This window comes from Nycticebus coucang, chromosome 3 (genome assembly GCF_027406575.1).
Source record: "Nycticebus coucang isolate mNycCou1 chromosome 3, mNycCou1.pri, whole genome shotgun sequence".
Lineage (NCBI taxonomy): Eukaryota > Metazoa > Chordata > Mammalia > Primates > Lorisidae > Nycticebus > Nycticebus coucang.
The window spans coordinates 12,407,725-12,427,469 of NC_069782.1; the positions used below are offsets into that span (position 1 = coordinate 12,407,725).

The following is a 19,745-nucleotide window of genomic DNA, read 5'->3' on the forward strand; positions in this document are numbered from 1 at the left end:
GTTCAAATGTTGAATACATACCTAGGGCATAATTATATTCTATTGATGGGTATTAGCAAAGACTTGGGAACATAGACTTTTCAAAAAATTTACTGTATATAAGTTTTAAATGCAAATACCAAAGGATAATTCTGCTATTCCTAAGCCCTCTGGTAGTTATTACTAGAAATTAAGGGGATGTTTTATTGATTATAGTTGTGGCAAAATATGGTGTTTTCGTGAATGTATGGAAGTCCATAGAACTCATCTAGAATAATCTGTCCTAACCAAAATCCTTACTGCAAGGCGGCGCCTGTGGCTCAAGGGGTAGGGTGCTGGTCCCATATGCCAGAGGTGGTGGGTTCAAACCCAGCCCCGGCCAAAAACCAAAAAAAAAAAAAAAGAACATTCCAAAATCCTTACTACAGTGTTCTTCTATTGGCTTAGTTGCCTCTGGTTCTTATGATTGGGACTACACCAAAGACAGGCCGTTCCACAGTGAGGCTTCTAATGCAAGGCATTCTCTTCAAGCCAAAATGCAACTGTGCAACTGCCTCTGAACATGAGCAAAGTTGTTTAAGAAGTGTAATATTTAAGGCCAAAAGGAATATAAGGAAGTCAGTAATTTCTCACATTAAATTTCAGCTGAGGAAGATTTGTGGAAGAAAGTAATAGGGTCCTGAAGGAAAGTATGTTTAGAATTGAGGTAGAGTTCTACAATATAAGGATAGTATTTGAAGTTCCTGAGGTTTTATTTAGTTCTAAAATGTTATAAATCCTATATCCATTCCAAAGAATGACCCAAGACAGATACATTCTTAGGAAACTTAAAATTGAAAGAAGTAAGCCATTCTATAAAACAAAGGAGTAAAGCCTAGTTAAAACCATATATATGTATATATTTGAATATTTCAAGAAACAATCTGGTGTATTTTATAGGTGATAGAGGAAATAGAGTTTATTAAAGCTCAACTCAGGTGGAAATACAGCACCATCTCAAACATGGGCTGTGACTACAGACCTGCCAGAGATAGTGGTCTGCTGAAGGGGAAATTAGTGATCTGTTTTTAGTCGGGATTGTAATGATGTATCAAGGTAAACAAGAACCTGAACTTTTAAAAATCAAACTATTTGCAGAACTAGTTATAAACTGTATTGTTTCCCATCTATGCTAATTCATGTAAATAATGAGATAAAACTGTCATCATACTCTCCTTGAGAACATCAGGTCTACAATAAATTCACTGGGGTCTGTTTGAGCACCTCAGAGGCACCTTGGTTTCCTGACTTCACTGCATACAGCAACATCTGATCAGTCGCTGTCAGCTTTCAAAGGAAGCTGTTTTTCCTAATCTCCCTTCTCAGGACATTTTTCTTCATTTTTAATGTTTCATCAACCTTTTAATTTTTTTTTTATGTCTTTAATTACTGCAGGCGAGTTTATACCGAGGTGGCTACAGCCGATTTGCCCCCTACTGAAGTGACGTGAGACCCCAGCAAATGGGACAGCCCCCCAGTTCATGAGGCCTGGCTATTGCAATATTTACTAGTAGAGGAACTCTATAGCAAGATGAAGAGGAAAAACAAACAAACAAACAAACAAAAAAAACACAAAAAAAGAGAGAATACTTTTTTATACCTCACTATGTTCTTTGAATATGTATTTTTCCTTTAAATTTCTGCCTTTAATTCTTTTGTTCCAAAGATTGTGCATTTTTTCTTTTTTTCTTTTTTTTAACTGTGGTAAAAAAAAATAATAATAATAATAATGCATTTCCATGTCTGTATGTCCGTGCTTAGCTTATTCTATCACGGAAGAGGCAGTTAAGGAGGAAGGAGAGACTTAGGAGCTGATAAGTGCACCTGATCAGAAATCAGCAGACAGAGTTACCAAAGTATATCTGGTGCTGAATGGCTGGGGAACAAGCAGAAGTGGAAGGGATTTTTCTGCAACAGGACATTCTTCTAGTCTTCTGAGTTTCTGGTCTTTGACAGGCGATTCTGATTGGCTGTGGCTGGAATCCACATGCTGATAGATAGGAATTTGTGCTTGTAAAGCCAGAGAATTAAAAAGATAGTTTCCTCTCCTCTTCCCTCCTGTCCTCTCCACTCTTTTTACAATCATCTTACATGCACAGCCTGAGACAGTGGGCATAGTTTTTGGAATTATAGTCTTGATATTTCCAAACATGCTCTCAGACTGTGGATAATAAACACCTCATTAGGAAACTGATCTCAGAATGAACTCTGGAGTATGAAAAAGAACATTTCTTTTCTTTTCCTGTAATCCCAGCATTCCTGCTGGGCTTCTTCCCTTTAATGGAACCTCAGCTTAGCTCATCTATTCTTTTATTAACACCCTGCTCCCATGTCCTCAAGATTCAGGAATTTAGGATCCAGGGACAGAATAATAAGCCAGTGACCAGATATTTGCCACAGGTATCTGGACACAGCTTGAGGATTACAAGTACAAATTGCACACAGCCATTAAAGAAGAAAAGGAATATTAGAAGATCTGGTATTTCTTTTTCTTATATCAGAAAGTCCAAACAAAGTATGAAAAATGTAATAAAGACTTTGTTGGGAAAAGAAAACACCAGGTCCTAGGTCAGTTGTCTCTGGAAGTTTTGGTGATTAGGACACGTGAGGGCAGGCAGAGGCACTTTGTACTTTCTCCAAAGCCATAGGAATTTTCATCTTCCAGAGCCTTTATGAGTCACTTCTTTATCCACAGTCTTGAGCCCTTGTGGCTATTCCACCCAGCTTCTTGTTATCCTCCAAAGACACCCAGCTGAGCACCTGGACTACTTGGTATACATAAACACTACAGGACTTAAAATACAGAGCCCCTGAGGTTGCTCCCCTCCCAGATTAGAAGGAGGGTCTGAAATGGCAAGGATCTTACATATTGCCAGGAAGAGTCATGCGGTGGCCACTGCAGTGAGGTATTGCCATCGATCTGGCTTTAATTTTACATATTATCAAAGTAGAGGAGAAAGTGTTTCTCTTCTAGCTATTAGATACAACTGACAAAAGCAAGTGTCCTACAGCATTTCCAAAACGAAGGCATTAGGAAATAGGAAAGCCCGGTCTTTTTGGCTCCCTGGTCTATTCACGTTGGTACTAGGGTGACCTTTCACCCAAGGGATAGCTGCTAAAGGGAGTAATTCAGAGACGTGGAGCTTCTGGTTTGTTATGGGTTTGTTTTGGTTTGTTTTTTTAACTCCTGCCTCCACACGTGTTCTTGACTCGTCACTGATTCATGTCCCTGAATTAAAATGACTGACGTATGACAGCATCAAGCATTCTTTGTAAGCAGAGTAATATATCTGGGAGGGCACTGGCCTGTCATAGATAATGCATATTTTCTCCCCCTTCAGAGTCCTCTCCCCTAATAATTGGGAGAGAGGCTGTGCCTGAACCCAGGGGAGACATCAAGGAAGCTAGAGGCCTCGATGCAATTATTAACTGATTTGGGGGAGGAAAGCATAGAATAAGGGGATAGCAAACTGCCCAGTCCACTGGCCATTTATTAAGGGTCCCCCCCCCCAAGCCAAAGTTTAGTTTGTTGCTGTTACGACAATTTTTGTTGTATGTATATAAATATTTCAGTTAGAGGAAGGGGGAGTGGGATGTGGGGCTTTCACAGTTCTAGGGAATGGGGGCAGGGATGATTTTTCTTTTTGTTTTGAGGGAGAACTTTTACTGTACTAAAGAAACAAAGAAATTTGGGGTCATAATCAAATAGGGGCCATTCTCAGAAAATGGCAAGCCACTTACTCGGTGGAGACAAGGCCAAATTCAAAATGGTTGTATCCATAGCAGGGGAGGAGAATAGGGGAATGAGTTTCAGAATTTTTCTCTTCTTTTTTCCTAGAAAAAGATAAGGATGATGGGAAAGGTAGAGAATGCAGTTTCCACAGCCCTTTAAAAGGCAGAACTTGAGCTTGAGGTACCTTTTGTGCATTTCAGTTCAGCTGGTTCTGGCTGAGGCCTCTGAAGGCAAGCTCTGTGTTTTTCAGTGGGTTTCTGCTGCATTTCCAGGGGTGGTTATTAATAACCACTTCCTCCAGCTCCCTTTTCTAAGAAAGACTAGATGGAGTTCTGCTTTTTATAAAAGAGCCTTTGATTTTCAGTGTCAACACTGAGAATTGGAGCTCTCCTAAGCATCTAGATTTCCATGGTGTCAACCTCCCCATCAGCTTTTGAACTTTGAGACTCCATACAGTAGAATTTATCAGAAGCAAGTTCCTCAAAGCAGAAATGCTTGTGTATTCCTGACTCTGCTTCTCATCAGATTAAGACACGGAGTCAGAGGAGTCTGACATTTTGTGAAGGATGCTGGTTGGTAATTCCAAAATACTTATTGATGCTGAATCACAATCCATGAATGATCTTTTTGAGCTTTACTATAGTTCATGATCTGGACTTTCTATACTGAGCATTTTACTCATAGAAGCTGGGCTCCTTTAAAGAGACCTCTAGAGACCTTTATCTCAGTATCCCTCTTTCAGCCCAGAGAGCTGCCTGTAGGTCTTTTCCACAAGTCCTTGTGTTGCTTAGTTTGACTCCCATCAATTTGATCCGCCATTGTGATTCATCATTTTTAAGGCTCAGGTTTAACAGAACCTACCATCACCATCATCCTCCAACAGCCACAGTCAGAATTGAGCCAGCAGATATTTTCCTTGAAAAAGAAGCAGCCTGGGGCTCAACTCTTAGTTTAAGAGGAGCTAATGGAGATCTAGTCAATAGAAATCAGTGATAGCAGCTTTTCCTCAAATGCACGACTCCTCAGGGGCTGAACTGCTCTTAGTTTAGGATAAGCTTTACTAGAGATATAGCAGATAAGTTGGTTAATCACTACCATCCTAAACCTAGTCATTTAGCTTCCAGATACAAGGGAGGTTTCAGATGGAAGCAACCCCTAGGATATGCAAGAAGGGCCTGGTAAACCCCACCCCCACCCCCCACCCCCCCGCAGGAGATCAAAGCCGACCCAGGGATAGTCGGTAAAGCGCTTAGACACTAAGGAGGGAAGAGGGGAAGCTGCTAGATGTGCCTTCCCCTTTTGCCCAGTCCAGCAGCTCTCTGCTGCTCACAACCTTCTAGCACAGTAACATTTGCAGACTTGCAGGTTTTTCCCCCATATATTAGGAGGAAAGGGACTTTGGGGGGTGGGGAAGGGTTCATGGTGTTTTAAAAGCATAAGTTACCTGTTTGCACTGTTTTAAGATAGGAAAAAAATAGTGGGCAAGGTGAACATCAGACGTAAATTTGTGTGTTTTTATTTTGTCATGATCTTGAAAATGACCATTTGTAGTATACACAGTGAAACTTGATTCTCTGTTGCATAAAACACTTTTTTGTTGTTGTTATTTGAAAATGTCACTGTCCAAAAGCCTCTTCCCTCCCTTTCCCTTTGCTATGTATTTCCTTCATATTTGCTTTACTGATCACCCAGGCAATAGCCATCCAAGAGCCAGAGCATGAAACAGGGCCCTTTCCAAGTAGGCTCTGGGTGTCCTAAGCCAGCACTTGCCCTTTGGTTTAGCAAGTGCAGTAGAATCTCTGGCACCTTTCTCTGAAAGTGAAGCGTACAGAATGGACTGCAGCGAGTTATCAGATTCCTGCATCAGATGCACTAGGAATGAGGAGCCGAGGGATGGAATGGAGGAGATTCCTGAAGTTCCACAGTTGGCTGTAGTAGCTGAGTTCTTATCCATGTTACCGAAACTGTAGCCAGTTACAGTTTACTCAGGAAACGGTAGATCAATTCAGCCATGGTAGTGCTGGTTGGCAGGGATTGGTAACTGAGAGAACTGCTGCTCAGCCAAAATGCAGACCTTGCCTTCAAGGAGACCCCCAGCCTGGGGGCCTGGCCTCTGAGTCTGGTGATTGTGTACATGGCGGCAACGTGAGGGCTCCGCTCAGCCTGGCAAGCAAAAAGGGAACAGCGATTCTCTTTTCTTTCCCTAGCCCCAGACCCTATTACCAACACCAGTTTCCCAGGGGGGCACATGAGTTCTGAATTTTTTAAAAATTTTGTTTTTCCAGGAAGTGCTAAGTGCTTTAAGCAATGTTTATACCCCAGTAAGTCTCCCAGCTTAGTCATTTTCTTATATTTTTCTGTTCACAGTATTTTTTCTTGTGTGCGTATGTGTGTGTGCTTGTTTTGGCAGCTCATTTTGGCTGTATTATATATCAAGTGATGAATTGGTCCTTTTTTTTCCCGAAGGGATATGAATTTTTTTTCTTGTGTTTTAATTCTGCTTGTGAATAGCTGGAGCAACCTGGGGCTGACACACGTAAGTTAGGGCTGCAAAGTGAGAAGAGAGCCAGTGGAGTTTACTTGTCCCCGACAGGCCGACCTACCTGAGTCTCTGAGCTTTCAGTCCAAATCTTTGCAAGGCTCAAAATGCCACAGAACCTCTCCTCTTCTCCCTACTCCCTGTGGCAGGGACTAAACCATCCCTACATACAACATGTGGTTTCTCTGGCCCCCTCCCATTGCCATGGCAAAACAGGTACCTTTGGGGTAGGGGAGCATCACACGGGATGCTTGTGTAAGACCACCTAGCCTTCTCTTTCCCCTCCCTTCCTCTCCCAGAATCACTTCCTAGGACACCCCGAGCTGCTTGCCCAGGGTCCTGTTTCCCTGCTAACTCCAGAGAAGCATCCCAGGGCTTTGTGACAGTCTCTAATTCCCTTCCCTTCTCATTAAGAATCATATTGTATAGTAGCTTTCAGACCATACAGTATTCATTGGGTTACTCCTATTATTATCAAGTAGCTGGAATTGTGAAGGTCGGAGTAGTTAGATCTTTAGCTTTTATTCCTTATTTTTTTGTATTACTCTCCATGTGTATAAATTATTGATCATGTTGCTGGCTTTTATAAACTCTAAGCAAAGGAAGAGCACTGCCTCAGCCTTTGCAAATGGTAATGAAGCACTGTTTTTAAATAAAAGAGAGAAACACCATTCTTTGGCCTGTGTGTATTGATCATCATTCCCTGTTGGCCCCGCCTGAGGCTGCAAAGATAAAACTTGGATTTTACTCCTTAAGATGGACAAGAAAAGAAGAAGGAAAACCACCACACTTGATAATGTGAGGCGTTATGGATGGCCTAAGCTGTGAGATAAAGGGGCCCATGGCTGGGCCTGTGTCAGCTGCTCTCTGGCTTCTCAGCTGCGGGGCTCTAGTCCATCCAAAAGCTGTTTTGTGCTTCTTTTTCACACAACCTGAAACCTCCTTTCAGTTTGACATTCTACAGTTCATCTTCCCCTTGATTCAGCTGCTGCCCTCACCCAGTCTTGGTCACTATGCTTGCAGGACCCGTTGCCCTACTTGACCTTCCGATAGTGTCTGCTCCTGCCCTGCTCAGCCACCTCTGCCAAACCACCCCGAGCTCCTCTGCTTCTTCCTCAGCTGTAGGAAATGTGTCCCATCCAGCCCTTTTCTGTCTTCCCTGTGCTTTTCAGGCATCCCTTCCTGCACTGGTTTCTTACCCAGTAATGCCCAAGTCTCTGAAATTCTCTATAAACCCCATTCCCTTAACTTCACCCTATTATAAGACCATTGTGCTTTCTGATTCCTGGCAAATGCAGAGGCCATGCCTGCATGAGTTCCTGCTCCCAGGCCTGTAAACTCTTGAGTTACATCCATTCTTTCCCTTCTGCTGGTTTATGACCCTGTACCTGTGCCCTACAGCCCACCATCCCCCCTTGAGGACGTATCTTTGTTTTCCTCTCTTGCTGGTTAACTTTGTCTTCATGATAGCCCCTTTTGAGTTTAAACTTGCTTAAATCTTACACATTTTTTAAAAATGTTTTTTTCAAAGATCTCAAGTTCTCTCCTTCATGGCAAATTTCTGAGTAAGTTTCTGTGCCCTGATTCCAGTTACTTGCCCTTCTGCCTCCTGACTTTAACCTACAGTGCCCAGAAGCAGCCCTGCTGAGTATGCCCAAGACCTTTGCTTGCATGTCTTGACTGTGACGTGTCCAGGTAGATGAGTACCTCTTCACTGCTACCCACTACACGGCATGTCCTCAACCCACCTTGTCTCTTAAACTTGTCTCCCCATGACCACCTTTTCTCCAGCAGCGCTCCTCCACCAGAATATGTTCTCCCTCCCACCTGCCTGTTCAGTCAGATCACTCTATGCTTTGTATAAATCTCTGATGGCTGCTCATCCCGTAGCCAGTTTAGAGCCCTTATCCTGCTCTGTAAAGCCCTGGGTATTATAATTTACTCCCCTGCTAGTTTATTTGGTGTCTGTCTTCCTGTACTGGAATATAAGCACCTGGAGGTCCAGAACCGTTCCATTGGCTGCTGTACCCCCAGTACCTGGTGAGCATTTGGTTGGTTGAATTACTTTTCTCAATTTTAGATGTAAGTGATGGCAGTTTCCTAGCAGCAGCAGTAGACACAGAGCATTGCTCGTGGTGCCTCACTGGGATTTGTTCCTCCCCTTCCTGCTGGCTATGCTAGGCATGCAAAGCCTGGACTTTGGGGGGGTTGGGGGGGCTTTTTTTTTTTTTTTGCAGCGGGGAGCCTGTGTCCCTCTAGGACAAAGAATAGCTCTGCCTACTGAAAGGAGAGGGCTCCCTAAGCTCAGCACTCCCTGCATTGGAAACCTACCGCGTGCGCAGGATCCGTCCAGTTCCTGGCACTTGGGAGCTTGTGGAGCTGCCCCATATGCTGTCTGCTGTGCTGTGAGTCAGAAAGTCCTTTGTCTCTGGGCCAGTCTTGTGTTTGTCACCAGTATCTGTGAAATAGTAACAGGCTAATGTTTTAGCTTTTAATGAGAGAGTGGACCTGACAGTAATGTTATTCCTTATTAAAAGAAAAGGAAGCTAAAGCATAGATTAAATAACTTGTCCAAAGTCACATAAATAGGAAGCGACAGCACCAGGATCTGTTCCCAGGCACTCTGGGCCCCAAGTCTGTGCCTTTAACCTCTGAGCTGCTGTCATTCTTTGCTGCTCTTGCAGAAACTTCTGTAGAAACGTAAGAGCTGGCACTGCACTCCCGTCTCTGGCTGCCTCTCTGCCTCTTTGTAGGGGCCTCTGCTTCCACCCCTCCCTTAAATCTTGCTATTCCCCAGGGCTATTGTAGGCCCTCCTCTTCTACATTCCCCCCAGAAGGTCACTTTTGACATCAATTTCTGCCTATGAACTAATGACTCAAATCCGCAGCTGTAGCCCACGGGGCTCTCCTAGAGTCCACACTTACAGTCCCACAGCCTCCTGAAGTTCATTGTGCTTAAAATAAGTGCTCTTTCCCCTCAAAACGCCTCTGTTCCTCTTAGCCATTTGGGCAGCTATAACAAAATACAGTAAAGTGGGTAATTTATAAACTGAAATTTATTTCTCACAGTTCTACGGGCTGAGAAGCCCAATATCAAGGGCCAGCAGATTCTCTTGTCTAGTGAGGGCCCATTTCCTGGTTAGTGGAAACTTCTTGCTATTCTTCACGTGACAGGAGGGGCTGGCTAGCTCTCTGGCTTCTTCCAAGGACACACATCCCATGCCCCATCTCCTCTAACACCATCACATTGGGGGTTAGAGTTTCAACATAGGATTGGGGGGGGGGGGGGGCCGGAGGAGGGAAGGGATCGAGGCGCAAACATTTAGGCCACAGCAGTCCCCTAGCCCAGTAATGTGAAACATAGTTGGCAATACCGATATTAAAACCTTAAAAGATAAAGAAAATGTTGTTTAAAAAAAAGTAATGTCTTGCTAAAGGACTGTGTGCTGCCACCTTGGTCTTGGGTAGGTGCTGATTCTCAGCTTTATTTTCTTTTGTTTATAGATTTAGGGGGTGCAAGTTGAATTCTATTACATGTATATACTGCACAGTGGTGGAGTCTGGGCTTTTGGTGTCCCTGTCACCCACATAGTGTCCGTTGTACCTCAGTGTGATTTTTATCCCTCACTCGCTGCTGTCCTCCTCTCTGTGACTGTCCAGCACTGTCGTGTCTTGCCAAGCTCTCTCGCTGCTGCCTTGCTCTGCTCCCCCACACAAGCGTCTTGATTCCGACAGCACTCACTTTGCCCTAGAGACAGCCCCACTAACCCCAGGCCCCCTCTAGACACCCTCCTCACTTGCATTTCCTCAGTCGGAGGCGTCACTGACTGAAATCAGGAGCCTCTCTCCCCATCTTCCCCATAGGCAGCCAACAGCAAGTCCAACTGTGATTCCCTGGTCTCCTGCCATTCTCCCCACCTGTCACCTTTGTTAGGTGCACTGGTTTGCTTTCTCTTCTGTAAGCCAAGTTCATTCCCCTCTTAGGTCCTTTGCCCATGCTGTTCTGCCTTGGGAGCTGTCCCTGACCACCCCATCTAAACAAACCCCTTCTCTTAGCACTCCACCCTCACCCTATTTGATTTCCTTCACCGGCACTTACTGCTTAGAATGTATGCGAAGTCATTTGTTCATTGATGTGTCTGCCATTAGAGTCTACTGGGGAGGACGGCGTGGGCAGTCTGACTGATCATTTCCCAGAGCCCTAACAAGTGGCAAGGACTCAGTCAGTGAATGAATGACAAATGCTCTGACCTCTGCTCCTTGTGTCTTTCTCATGTCAGTCAATCCTTTACACTTTCACCTGGATTCCTCCACAATAATGTGACCATATTGTCTCTCTCCTCAAAATCCTTAAGAAACATCCATTTTCCGGAACCTTAATGCGGCGCTCAGGGCCTCCACACTCTGGGCTCAGGCTGCCTGAACCCTGAGACAAGCTGTGCTCCTCACTCCTTGCCTTTGCACCTCCACTCCCCTCCAGATGAAACTGTCTTCAACCTGCAGGGCTCAGCTCAAGTGTCACCTCGCCCTTCCTTCTAAGGCATTCCATTCCTCAGGCACCACTCTTGGCCTTCTGACCTCTGTTGCTAGGGGTGAATAGATGCCAAGGGAGGCATCCAGAGACAATTCATCTTTATGTAGCACCTAGTATGTTCTTTACACCTTTCTTTTGTTGGCTTGAACCCTTTTCCATTTATATAATTCTTCTGTTTTGACAGGCTTTAGCAATAATGTTTTTCTTTTATTCGAGCTCGGCCTAGCCTAAAGCATCTGTTCATCACTTGAATATCAGTTGGCAACATGCAGCCGTATATTGATGTCATTTGGAAGTAAAACATGGAGAGACTGGACTTTCTGTTAGGTAATTGTGTACGTCTTCCCCCACCACTACCACCAGACTGTGAACTTCCCGTAAGGCGAAGGACCAGATTAATCATATCTGAGTTCCTAAAACCTCACTGGGCATTTGCCTGAGTGCCCATCGTGTAAACCATACCGCATGTGCACAAAAGGACAGTCTCGAGCACACAGTTATACGACAAGCACAGAGCGTGTTTCTGAGAATGAAACCACACACAATCCTCGGAGATTTTATTTAAAACACAGGATGACTTAACAGACATTTTAAGACAAGGGTCAAAAGTGGCTCCAGCCTCAGCTTGCATTTCTGTGCCTCCAGTGAGCAGTACTTGAGTAGTAACCTCCCCTCCTTTTCCCTAGGCTGCCAGTGGCTGCTGTAAGGGTAACCAATGGTGGATTTTTTTGGTTTGAAAAGAGAACTTGATTGCAAGGAGTATCAGCCAGGCTTCTGTTTCTCCCTCGGACACAGCAAGCCGTGTGCTCTTGGTCAAATCTCTGCCCATCTGTCCCACTACTTCCCCATCTATAGGATGTTAGGACAGATCAGTATCCTGTGGGGTCCCTCCCAGTTCTGAAGTGAGACTTTATATTGCTAATTCGTCTCTCCAGGTGAAAAACAGGCCTGCTCAGGGCCAGGAGTGGATGATCTGACCATGCATTCCCACCCAAGTGTCCCACCTCCTTTTTGGAGCAGAGTTCTTTCTACTTCATGGCACATAAAATGCCTGCACACCTACTAAGCCTTGTCAGAAGCTGCAACAATGGCAGTTGTGTCAACACTATGCCCAAGTGGTACCAAAAGCTGCTCCCCCCCACGCAAATGGTACATCAATTTTGGAAACCATCTGACTGTGTTCTAGGCTATACTTTGGAGGCTGTCAGCCAAAAGTGCAAATCAGAGCCCTAGTTACATACCCAGCCTGCAGAACCACAGGTTCTGACTCAGGTGACCTGAGTGGCACCTGGACATCTGGATTTTGTGAGCAGGAGAGGTGATATTCATGTGCACCCTGGGTGGAAACCACTGCTCAAAGGCTTCTGAGAGTAGAAGACAGAGGGATTGATGTCTTGGTGTAGATTCATCACTGGTAACTCAGGTTCCCTGTTGTGCTGGATGTTGGTGGATGTTGGTGGTCTAGAAATGGGAAGGGAATGTGGGGAGCTCTCTGTACTTCCCACTCAATTTTACTCTAAAAAATAAAGTCTATTACATTTCTTAAATTCAGGGAAGGGGGCCCTGAGCTATGATAGGATCAATGGAAATATTTAAGGGTAATCTCTTGACCAGATCACTCTCCCTAAATACTTTTGTTGTCAGATTATCTCCATGGAAGGCTTCTGTTGTCATGGGCAAAATTCTAAAATGCTTAGCCCAACACTGAAGGCACTTTTACTCCTGGCTTCAAACCATCTTTCCAGGCTTAGAATCTGTGTTGAGGAGCTCAAACTGAGAGAGTCCTCAAAGACCACTCCCACCAGACCGCAAGCCCCATGAGGGCAGGGTCTCGTCTCTCTGCCTTTTCACCAGCAGGACCTAGAGTGTGACCAAGGTCCAGAGGGCAGGGACCTGGACCCGGACCCCGGGAGGTAGGAAGGTGTGGTCCCCCCACCACTGTCGTATTCCTCCTTTCTCTTCTCCCACACAGCCTTTCCTTCCACCTCATTTCCTTTGCAGCCATTTCTCTGTGAACATTTCCAGCACACTCCCGCCCTGCCATCTCACCTGCCTCTAAAGGTTCTGCAGCGCAATTTTATTCTTACCATACTTGGCTGTGTGCTGCTGTGTCTTTATGAATGCCTCAAGGCCAGGACTTTGTTTTGTTCAGCTCTCTACCTCCAGTACCAGATGGGCCCCTGGAGCTGCCAGGCTTCCCTCAGTGAATGTAGCGACTGCCAGACCTGCCCTGCCCCAGGCGTCAGGGCTGATTTGTCTGAGTGAAGACCTGAGTTGTTTTTACCACACACCAGTGTGACTGGAGATCTGCTCAGTCCACAGAAGATAGCTGTGAGTCCAGAAAAGGAGAGGGGTGTGCCTGAGAAGGAGTCTCTACCCCCTTCAAGGTGGTCTGCTCCTCTGAGCTGAGAAGGCAGTATTGGTTTCGGGGTTTAAATCCTGGGCTCTGGAGTGAGGCTGTCTAGGTTTGAAATCTGGCCCCCCAACTGCCTGGATGTTTGACCTTGCACAAAGCGCTTAGCATACCTCGGTGTTTTCATCTGTAAGGTGGGAGTGTTAACAGTTCCTAGTCGATAGGATTGGTGTAAGGATTTGAAAAGCAATATATGTAAAATATTTAGAAATACATAGCACATAGTATTTGCTCAATAAATGTTTTATCTTCATTATTAATAATGTCCATAGGAATGAGTCGAGTACTCTGGACAACTGTCCCAGGGTCCAGTGACAGCATAATATCCTAGGTTTTGACCCTTAAGTCCTCAACATCCCTTTAACTGCCTAATAGTAATTATTTAGTTCCTTCTTCCCTGCTGAATTGTATGCCTCTTGTTTCCTCAGGAAACTGAGGCACACAGAGGTCACAGGGGTAGGCCACATAGTGAGGAAAGTATGAAGCCTGTACTCAAATTTGGGTAAGAACCTAAGCAGTTTGCTGGATTCGAGGCCCTGGGCCCTGCTCAGAGCCTGTTCCCAGGAGTCACTGGGGCTCCATCACCTTTCTTCAAAGTCATGATTCCTCTACAGTTCCGTAGAGGTGGTAGAAGCCTTGACATTCAAACAGTCCAGCCCTCTACTTGACCAGTAGGACAGTGGGCCCAGAGTGGCTATGCACCAGAGCACATGGCCAGTTATTCACAAGCTTTCCTTTCCCAGATGTTGCCTTGTTGCACCAACAAGGCGGCCAATGCAGTCACTCTCACCTCAATATTACAGCTTCTTCATCACCCTGTGGTCCTTGACATTGTCCTTTGAAAGGGATGGTAAGTTCTCCAGAGTCGAGGTTCCTGCTCTAGGATGCTGCTCTTCAAGGGCATTCAGTAAACATGAGTGTTGCGTTGTGCCTGCTACAAGCACAGCTGTGGCTGAGTGTCTGCCACTTACCAGGGATGGCGTTGGGCACCTCTACACCTATGATCTCACTGGGCTCTCACAGCACCAAAGAGCTGCTCTGCTCATCACCATCTGCATTTTAAAGGTAAGAAAGTCAAAACACTGTGTCACGAGGAACCTTGCCCAGTTTCACATGGGCAGAAAATGGCAAAGGGTCCTGATGGTCCATCTGAAGCCCTGGGTGAGCAGAGGAGTAATGTAGGGAGAGGGGGCTGTGGGAGGGGGGATAGGCAGTGAGCTCTGTGGGGCAGAGAAGGCCACCCAGCACGGGCCTCTCCAGACCTTCACCCTTTCATGTGAGCTTGCTTCAGGGGCTATCCCACAACTGAAAGGCGGCCAGTGCAGTCACTCTCACCACAGTGTTACAGCTTCTTCATCACCCTCTGGTCCTTGACATTGACTTCCCAGTTACAGATGGCAATTTCCCATTTCTGAAGGCAGAATTCTAAATACTTAAAAGTTGCTTCTCTTGGCTCAGCGCCTGTGGCTCAAGCTGCTAAGGCGCCAGCCACATACACCTGAGAGTTGGCGGGTTCTAATTCAGCCCAAGGCCCACCAAACAACAATGATGGCTGCAACCAAAAAATAGCTGGGCGTTGTAGTGGGCGCCTGTAGTCCCAGCTACTTGGGAGGCTGAGGCAAGAGAATCGCTTAAGCCCAGGAGGTTGGAGGTTGCTAAGATGCCACAGCACTCTACCCAGGGTGACAGCTACAGGCTCTGTCTCAAAAAAAAAAGTTGCTTCTCTTGAAACTTTTAGAACAGGAGTCAACAAACTTTTTCCATAAAGCACTGGATAGTAGGCTGTGTGGGCTATGTTACAACTTCTCAACTCTGCCATTGCAGCACAAAAGCAACCATAGACAAAATATAAATGAAGGATGTGGCCATGTTCCAATAAAACTTTATTTATAAAAACAGGTGGTGGGACAGATTTGCCCCCTGGGCTATAGTTTGCTAACCCTTGCCTTAGACAAATCACAAGCCTCCAGAAAGCTCTGGAAGAGTTCAGATGAAGAATGCTTGTGAAAAATCCCTGCCAACGGCTTGGCACCCTTAGATCAGTGGTTAGGGTGCTGGCCACATACATTGAGGCTGGCATATTTGAACCTGGCCCGGGCCTGCTAAACAACAATGACAATTACAACAAAAAATAGGTGAGTGTTGTGGTGGGCACCTGTAGTCCTAGCTACTTGGGAGGCTGAGACAAGAGAATCTCTTAAGCCCAAGAGTTTAAGGTTGCTGTGAGCTGCGATGCCATGGCACTCTACCAAGGGGCAACATAATAAAAGTCTGTCTCAAAAAAAAAAAAAATCCCTGCCAAGAACAGACTGAATGCAACTACTAATTCTAATGTGCATATGTGAAAGATAATACTCTCTAAATAATTTTAAAAGTATTGCCAGAATTAGCTCATTCAAACTTAAAATGTCTGCCTTAGGCCTATAAGCACAGACAAGTATGAATTCCCACTCCCCACCACCACTCTTCAGTGGCATGAATTCAGGAAAGTTATATCGCCTCTGGAAGCTTCCATATCCTAATTTGCAAAACCGAAATAAAAAGCATCTTCCTGGCGCACCTGTGGCTCAGTGAGTAGAGCGCTGGCCCCATATACCGAGCATGGCGGGTTCAAACCCAGCCCCGGCCAAACTGCAACAACAACAAAAAATAGCTGGGCGTTGTGGCGGGCACCTGTCATCCCAGCTACTCAGGAGGCTGAGGTCAGAGAATCACCTAAGCCCAAGAGCTGGAGGTTGCTGTGAGCTGTGATGCTATGGCACTCTACCGAGGACAACAAAGTGAGACTGTCTCAAAAAGAGCATCTTCCGGACGGCGCCTGTGGCTCAAAGGGGTAGGGTGCCAGCCCCATATGCCAGAGGTGGCAGAAAAAAAACTAAAAAAAAGCATCTTCCTGAAGGCACGACTGAGACAATTAACCAAACTGTAGAGCAGTGGTGAAGAGCAAGAATTCAAAAGTTGGAAGATTCTAGGCTGGGTGCGGTGGCTCACGCCTGTAATTCTAGCACTTTGGGAGGCTGAGGCGGGAGGATTGCATAAGCTCAGGAGTTCGAGAACAGCCTGAGCAAGAGTAAGACTCTATCTTTACTAAACATAGAAAATTAGCCAGGCATTATGGTAGGTGTCTGTAGTCCCAGCTTCTTGGTAAGCTGAGGCAAGGGGATTTCTCGAGCCTAAGAGTTTAAGGTTACTGTGAGCTATGACACCACAGCACTCCTCCCATGGCAACAGTGAGACTCTGTTGAGAAAAAAAAGAGTTGGGTGGTGCCTGTGGCTCAGTGGGTAGGACGCCAGCCCCATATACCAAGGGTGGCAAGTTCAAACCCGCCCTGGCCAAACCAGAACAAAGAAATAGCCGGGCGTTGTGGCGGGTGCCTGTAGTCCCACCTGCTCTGGAGGCTGAGGCAAGAGAATCACCTAAGCCCAGGAGCTGGAGGTTGCTGTGAGTTGGGTGACCAAGTGAGACTCTGTCTCTAAAAAAAAAAAAAAGGAGTTAGAAGATTCTAACTGGAGGCGGAGCAAGATGGCAGCCAAGTAACAGCTTCCTTGCATCTGGGCACCGTGAGTCGGGGGAGATAGGACTCCAGGCATCTCTGGCTGGTGGGAACTGCCTATCATCACTCCTATGAGGCTACAGGGAGTCAGCGAGAGACTTCTGGACCCCAAGAGGAGGACTAAAACAGTGGAAAACCGGCAAGTGGTCGCGTGTGTTCAATCCGTCTAAACCCGCCCACAACTTCCTGTAACCCTTAGTCCACAGGCACAAGATCTTAAAGAGCAAGAGGAAGTGAAAGGAAAATTAGGGCAAGGAAACAGATAAAAGAAATCACCCATGAGGAAGAATCAGCAGAAAACTCCAGGCAACATGAAGAACCAGTCCAGAACGACCCCGCCAAGGGTCCATGAGGTAGCTACTGCAGAGGATTCCACCTATACAGAAATGTTAGGAATGACAGAAAGGGAATTTAGAATACACATGTTGAAAACAATGAAAGAAATGATGGAAACAATGAAGGAAACTGCTAATAAAGTGGAAAATAACCAAAAGGAAATCCAAAAACAGAATCAAATCAGAGATGAACGATATGAAGAATATAAAAAGGATATAGCAGAGCTGAAGGAAATGAAACAGTCAATCAGGGAACTTAAAGATGCAATGGAAAGTATCAGCAACAGGTTAGACCATGCAGAAGAAAGAATTTCAGAGGTAGAAGACAAAGTTTTTGAGATAACTCAGATAGTAAAAGAGGCAGAAAAGAAGAGAGAGAAAGCAGAACGTTCACTGTCAGAATTATGGGACTTTATGAAGCGTTCCAACATACGAGTTATAGGAATTCCAGAAGGGGAAGAAGAATGCCCCAGAGGAATGGAAGCCATACTAGAGAATATTATAAAAGAAAATTTCCCAAATATCACCAAAGATTCTGACACACTGCTTTCAGAGGGATATCGGACCCCAGGTCGCCTCAACTCTAACCGAGCTTCTCCAAGACACATTGTGATGAACCTGTCCAAAGTCAAGACAAAAGAAAAGATTCTGCAAGCTGCCAGGAGTAAGCGCCAGTTGACCTACAGGGGCAAATCCATCAGAGTGACCGCAGACTTCTCTAATGAAACTTTCCAAGCAAGAAGACAATGGTCATCTACCTTTAATCTACTTAAACAGAACAATTTTCAGCCCAGAATTCTGTACCCTGCTAAGCTAAGCTTCAAAATTGATGGAGAAATCAAATCATTTACGGATATACAAACATTGAGGAAATTCGCCACAACAAGACCAGCTCTACAGGAAATACTTCAACCTGTTCTGCACACTGACCACCACAATGGATCAGCAGCAAAGTAAGAACTCAGAAATCAAAGGACAGAGCCTAACCTCCACACTGATGCAAAAGATAAAACTAAGCAATGGACTCTCACCAAATAAGACGAATAGAATACTACCACACTTATCAATTATCTCAATAAATGTTAATGGCTTGAATTCCCCACTGAAGAGACATAGATTGGCTGACTGGATTAAAAAACACAAGCCATCCATTTGCTGTCTGCAAGAAACACACCTGGCTTCAAAAGACAAATTAAAGCTCCGAGTCAAGGGATGGAAGACAATTTTTCAGGCAAATGGAATTCAGAAGAAAAGAGGAGTTGCAATCTTATTTTCAGATACATGTGGATTTAAAGCAACTAAAGTCAAAAAAGACAAAGATGGTCACTTTATATTGGTCAAGGGAAAACTACAACAAGAAGACATTTCAATTCTAAATATTTATGCACCCAATTTAAATGCTCCCAGATTCTTGAAGCAGACCTTACTCAGTCTGAGCAATATGATATCTGATAATACCATCATAACAGGGGACTTTAACACACCTCTTACAGAGTTGGACAGATCCTCTAAACAGAAATTAAACAAAGATATAAGAGATTTAAATGAGACCCTAGAACAACTATGCTTGATAGACGCATATAGAACACTCCATCCCAAAGATAAAGAATATACATTCTTCTCATCACCCCATGGAACATTCTCCAAAATTGATCATATCCTGGGACACAAAACAAATATCAACAGAATCAAAAGAATTGAAATTTTACCTTCTATCTTTTCAGACCATAAGGCACTAAAGGTGGAACTCAACTCTAACAAAAATGCTCGACCCCACCCAAAGGCATGGAAATTAAACAATCTTCTGTTGAATAACAGATGGGTGCAGGAAGAAATAAAACAGGAAATCGTTAACTTCCTTGAGCATAACAACAATGAAGACACAAGCTACCAAAACCTGTGGGATACTGCAAAGCAGTTTTGAGAGGAAAATTCATCGCTTTAGATGCCTACATTCGAAAAACAGAAAGAGAGCACATCAACAGTCTCACAAGAGATCTTATGGAATTGGAAAAAGAAGAACAATCTAAGCCTAAACTCAGTAGAAGAAAAGAAATATCCAAAATCAAATCAGAGATCAATGAAATTGAAAACAAAAGAATCATTCAGAAAATTAATGAAACAAGGAGTTGGTTTTTTGAAAAAATAAATAAAATAGATAAACCATTAGCCAGACTTACTAGAAATAGAAAAGTAAAATCTCTAGTAACCTCAATCAGAAACGATAAAGGGGAAATAACAACTGATCCCACAGAGATACAAGAGATCATCTCTGAATACTACCAGAAACTCTATGCCCAGAAATTTGACAATGTGAAGGAAATGGATCAATATTTGGAATCACACCCTCTCCCTAGACTTAGCCAAGAAGAAATAGACCTCCTGAACAGACCAATTTCAAGCACTGAGATCAAAGAAACAATAAAAAAGCTTCCAACCAAAAAATGCCCTGGTCCAGATGGCTTCACTCCAGAATTCTATCAAACCTTCAAGGAAGAGCTTATTCCTGTACTGCAGAAATTATTCCAAAAAATTGAGGAAGAAGGAATCTTCCCCAACACATTCTATGAAGCAAACATCACCCTGATACCAAAACCAGGAAAAGACCCAAACAAAAAG

At 44.6% G+C, this 19,745-nt stretch overlaps 1 protein-coding gene and 1 long non-coding RNA gene across 25 annotated transcripts in view; both read left to right on the forward strand.

Moving 5' to 3' along the window:
• Nucleotides 1-6,961, forward strand: part of RBFOX2 (RNA binding fox-1 homolog 2) — a 310,217-nt gene extending 303,256 nt beyond the window's left edge. For all 24 annotated transcript variants that reach the window (XM_053585195.1, XM_053585194.1, XM_053585197.1 and 21 more), the window contains one exon: nt 1,414-6,961. In XM_053585195.1, the coding sequence (XP_053441170.1) occupies nt 1,414-1,468 (55 nt within the window). In that variant the 3' untranslated portion in view covers nt 1,469-6,961. The remainder of the gene's footprint in view (nt 1-1,413) is intronic.
• On the forward strand, nt 3,638-6,961 carry LOC128581895 (uncharacterized). The gene is made up of 2 exons (XR_008378940.1): nt 3,638-3,794; nt 6,569-6,961. It is a non-coding gene; the product is annotated as an uncharacterized LOC128581895 (long non-coding RNA).
• Nucleotides 6,962-19,745: the final 12,784 nt, after the last annotated feature.